The 5,425-nt window shown below is 38.3% G+C and overlaps 1 protein-coding gene across 1 annotated transcript; it reads right to left on the minus strand.

Annotated features, from left to right (window-relative positions):
- Positions 1-3,844: 3,844 nt before the first annotated feature.
- Positions 3,845-4,997, minus strand: Htr1f (5-hydroxytryptamine receptor 1F). Its single transcript, XM_051191666.1, has one exon. The coding sequence runs from the start codon at positions 4,959-4,961 to the stop codon at positions 3,861-3,863; it is 1,101 nt and encodes a 366-aa protein (XP_051047623.1). The 5' UTR covers positions 4,962-4,997; the 3' UTR covers positions 3,845-3,860.
- Between the last annotated feature and the right edge of the window lie 428 nt (positions 4,998-5,425).

The following is a 5,425-nucleotide window of genomic DNA, read 5'->3' on the forward strand; positions in this document are numbered from 1 at the left end:
CTGTTAAACCAAGGGTAATGTCTCACAGATATATAAAAAATGATGTACTCTTAAATACTCCACAAGGAAAGAATATTTTATAATGTATACAAAGAGGCAACTTAAAGAGGTGTGGTATAATTAAAATCCCACCACAATTCTTCACCGACCTTGAAAGGATAATAATCAACTTTATATGGAAAAACAAAAGACCCAGGATAGCCAAAACAACCCTATACAATAAAAGAACATCAGGAGGCATCACCATTCCTGACTTTAAGCTCTACTACAGAGCTATAGTTCTGAAAACAGCCTGGTATTGGCATAAAAATAGACAGGTAGACCAATGGAATCGAATTGAAAATCCTGATATTAATCCACGCACCTATGAACACCTGATTTTCGACAAAACAGCTAAAATTATACAATGGGGCAAAGACAGCATCTTCAACAAATGGTGCTGGCACAATTGGATGAGGGTGTGTAGAAGACTGCAGATAGACCCATGTCTGTCGCCATGCACAAAACTCAAGTCCAAATGGATCAAAGACCTCAACATCAATCCAGCCACATTGAACCTCTTAGAAGAGAAAGTAGGAGGTACCCTTGAACAAATTGGTATAGGAGACCGCTTCTTGAACATAACTCCAGGGGCACAGACACTGAAAGAAACAATTAATAAATGGGACCTCTTCAAACTTAGAAGCTTCTGTAAGGCAAAGGACACAGTTGACAAGACCAAACGGCAGCCCACTGACTGGGAAAAGATTTTCACTAATCCTATATCCGACAAAGGGCTGATCTCCAAAATATACAAAGAACTCAAGAAACTAGTCAACAAAACACCAAATAACCCTATTAAAAAATGGGGTACAGAACTGAAGAAAGAATTCTCAATGGAGGAAATCAAAAAGGCTGAAAGACACTTAAGAAAATGCTCCACATCCTTAGCTATCAGGGAAATGCAAATCAAAACAACTTTGAGATACCATCTTACCCCTGCCAGAATGGCTAAAATTAGAAACACCAGTGATGACTTATGTTGGAGAGGATGTGGAGAAAGTGGAACACTCCTCCACTGCTGGTGGGAGTGCAAACTCATACAGCCACTTTGGAGATCAGTATGGCGGTTCCTCAGGAAAATGGGAATTAGTTTACCACAGGACCCGGCAATCCCCCTCTTAGGCATATACCCAAAGGATTCACATCAATGCAACAAAGACATCTGTTCAACTATGTTCATAGCAGCACTATTTGTAATAGCAAGAACCTGGAAGCAACCTAGATGCCCTTCAATTGAAGAATGGTTAATGAAGATGTGGCACATCTACACAATGGAATACTACTCTGCAGAAAAAAATAATGGTATCTTGAAATTCGCAGGCAAGTGGATGGCACTTGAAGAAAACATCCTGAATGAGGTAACCCAGTCACAAAAAGAGGAACACAGTATGTACTCACTCATATATGGATTTTAGACCTAGATCAAATGATCACCAGCCTATAATTCACATCACCAGAGGAACTAGGATACAAGTTGTATTCTAAGAGATTCATATAAAGTCCCTCACAGAACTGGGAAGGGACAAGTCCCCCAGACCTCAGGTATAGTGGGGGAGGACAGCTAATGGAAAGAGAAGAAGGAGAAAATGAGAGGGAGGAGAGGAAGGCATGTGCGACCAGGAGGATTGAGCCTGGTTAGGAATGGAAAATAGGAAAGAGAGAGAGAGACAGAGACAGAGAGAGAGAACATAAAAGAGGGAGCCAATATTGGTTTGAAGATAAAGTTGAACACAAAGAAAGGTCGAGGGAACTACAAGACTGCTCCCAACTAACAATCTCAGCTTCCGTGGAAAGGCTATCATAAATACCCTTCCCGGAGAGTGAGATCAACAACTAACTTCTCCATGGAGTCCTCAACTAATGCCTGTTGAAAACAGGAGCAAACACCCATACATAAACACTGAGTCAAACTAGAACCCAGAAGCAGATGGAGAGGACAAGACCATGTGGTAGAAGTACATAGAGACAGCTTACCTGAACAAGGAGGAGCTAAGGGCCACTAGACTGATAGCTGGGAAGCCAACAGGGGTCTGACTCGGACCCCCCTGAATATGGGTCTCAGCCAGAAGGTCTGAGCAGTCTAAGAGACCTCAGACAGTGGAGCCAGGATGTATCCCTGGTGCACAAAAGGACTTTGCAAACATATCCCCCATGGAGGGATAACTGCCTTATTCTAGAGATAGGAGAGAAGCCCTAGTCCCTACTTCACAGGACCTGTCAGATCTACATGACCCCAACTGGATGGCATTCCCCTACATATTGTATTGTGGTGGGGGGTTGGGAGGGGAGGGTGTTTAGAGTGCATGGGAGAGGGTAGAGAGGGCAAAAGGGAGGGAAGGAGGGAAGGAAGGCTTGGGGGGAGGGAGGGAGGGAGGGAGAGGGAACTGGGATCGACATGTAAAATAATAATAATAATAATAAAAAAAAATGCTTTGACTCCAAAATTTAAGTTGAAGAACAAGTTACTGGGGAAAAGTATTTCTATTTTTGTTTCCACAGAAAATGAAAAGATGTGGATTCCTTCCAGACTAATGTGGTTTGATCACACCAGACCGCCTGAAACAGAGTACAAGCTGATCCTACATTCCAAACAGCTGGACAAAACAGCCCTACAGACTACAGCTAGGATATCTGAATCTTCTTCGAATCCCCCAAGACAGCGCCCCTTACCAGCAGGAAGTAGTTTGGAAAGAACGACGCCCAAATTCCCAAATATTGTGTATAAATGTTTGTTTTCATTTAATTGGACTTTGTTATATAAAATTAAATAAAAAAAAAAAAGAGGTGTGGTATAATATTGTTTTTTCAGATGGCCTTGATTTATAAAATGTGTCCTTATTACAAGGGAAAAACAGATTTTTTTAGTTGTCAAAACAAAGTTTTAATTTAGTATTTCCATTGTATTATTTACAATAAAAAGGAAATAAAGTTCAAATATTAAGATATGGAGATATGAATTGTAAAAACTGGGCTACTAACATTAGTAGGGAGGAAATAAATTTTATATTAGAAGTATGATAGTTATGGTGAGTATCTTAGAGAATTTAGTGTTTAAAGGTTTATTCTTAAACAAGGGACAGTGCATATAATAATTATACGTAATTATATAATAAACCTTTCTCCTTGGGCTTTGATTTCAAATACTGATATTATACAATTATGATGATATTAGTCTAGAAGCTGGTATTAAACAAAGGAAGGATAGCAAAGGTACAGAAGTTCAGGATATTGGAATACTTTACCATATTTATCTCACTGTATGATTATTTTTGGTGTCCAAATTTGGGGACAATATCAAAGCAAGAGTTTCATATCTACTCTACTCAGGCTAAATAAGAGCTGCTGTTACCTTTTCATTGCCTTTTGCAAAAAATAAGATGGAGAAGGGACAAGCGAGGTATTACAGTGAATAATATTTCTTTTATGAATTAATAGTTGAGCAATGGGTTGATATAGAAATTACCAATGGAACTATGTTAATTGAAAATTCCTCTAGTTGTTGTAAGATATAAACCTGTAAAGTATTGTAATTAGTAGTATGTATATATAGTTTTCCAATTCTCTTTTTAGATATATTGCATAGACAAAAGATTATTTATAAACTGTGTGAATTATTTACTAATTTTGATGACACTAGATTGATGGTCAAATTAATAATTTCATTTTCTCAGTACTATTAAAAATAAATTTATGCTGTTATAATTTTAGCAGTCATAATATGTTTTCTCTAAAATTTTTAATGTTTTACTTTACATTCATTTAGTTATCCCCACCAAATAAATAAAGTCTCTACCCTTTAAAAATAGACTTCCTTTTACCTAATGTCGACATCGGACAAGTTTTTGGAAGGCTTTCTTGAAGTCTTCATTGAAGATGGTATAAATCAGTGGATTTATAAGGGAATTCAGATAACCAAGCCACGCCAAAAAATTTGACATTTCTTCAGAGATTTTGCATTTGTCACAGACATTAACAACCAATTCTTTTACAAAAAAGGGCAGCCAACATATTACAAATGCACCCAAGATCAATCCCAGGGTAGTGGCTGCCTTACGTTCTCTAGTGCCTGAGATTTTCTGTCTTCTCCAAGATTTCTCATGCTTCAACTCAGACCTGGGACTTTTCACTATGCTGTGAATTCTATCAAAGTCTGTTGATGGATCAGATAAGGATTTTTCTAACATATAGGATGTGGAGACCAGTTTAATGCTCTGCTCGCCACTCTCCAAAAGGACTTGGCCATTCAGCTCCTTCTTTGTCATCCGACTTGCTTGCCTCTTGTGATACAGGGTCCTTGCAGCTCTGTATATTTTGTAGTAGAGGATCAATATCAATACAAGTGGGATGTAGAAAGCTCCAAACGTGGAGTAAATTGTGGAAACAATGTGGTCGTGCTTGATGACGCATTCATCATCTCGGCTAGTTCCTTGGTGCCTCCAGAAAAGAGGAGGCATAGAGATGAACACAGATATAACCCACACTATTGTAATCATGATGCCGGCATGCTTGGGAGTCCTCTTCCTGGCATATTCAACAGCGTCTGTGATTGCTCGGTACCTATCCAAGGCTATTGCCGACAGATGCAAGATGGAACATGTACAACAGATGATGTCAACGCTCAGCCAAATGTCACAGAATACTTGTCCCATAATCCAACTCTCTCTTACAATGTACACAATACTGAAGGGCATCACCAGGACAGCTACAAGAAAATCTGTAACAGCCAGGGAACAAATTAGGTAGTTGGCTGGGTGGTGCAGCTTCCGAGTCACAATGATTGCAGCAATCACGAGGGAGTTGATAGTGGTTGTCATCAGTGCCAGCCCAGAGAGAGTGAGGGACACCAGGATTTTGGATGGCACTCGGTCTAACAGTTCCTCGGAGGTCAAGTTCTGATCTGATGAATTTAAAAAATCCATTTCTTTTTGTTAAGAGGTTAATATAGTTGAAAACTGAATTCCTGCAACAAAGGAGGGAGAAACATAGTTCAGAAAAAGTTCTAAGTACTTTTCTTTTTAGGACACTTTAAAAAAATACATGCATGGTTTTCTAGAGCATTCTGTGCATTACAAATTTGAGTTCGGATTGCAGACTTTTTTCTGACACAATCCAATGAAAACAGTAGTAAGTAGAAACTTTCAAAACATTTATTAAAACGTTTTGTCTCACACAAAGCAATTTTATGAGTAAATTAGCCAATTACCCATAAAAATCCTCATGATTATGAAATTGTTTTTAAAAATTGTATTAGCCCTGTTTTTCTCTTTGTCTACAGCATAGGATAGGTTTAAAAGAACGTGTTAATATTTTATACTTGTGTATTTTGTAATGTAGTATGAGAACATTAAAGACAGTATTTAAAACTGATAAATATATTCATACT

This window comes from Phodopus roborovskii, unplaced genomic scaffold (genome assembly GCF_943737965.1).
Source record: "Phodopus roborovskii unplaced genomic scaffold, PHOROB, whole genome shotgun sequence".
Taxonomy (NCBI): Eukaryota; Metazoa; Chordata; class Mammalia; order Rodentia; family Cricetidae; genus Phodopus; species Phodopus roborovskii.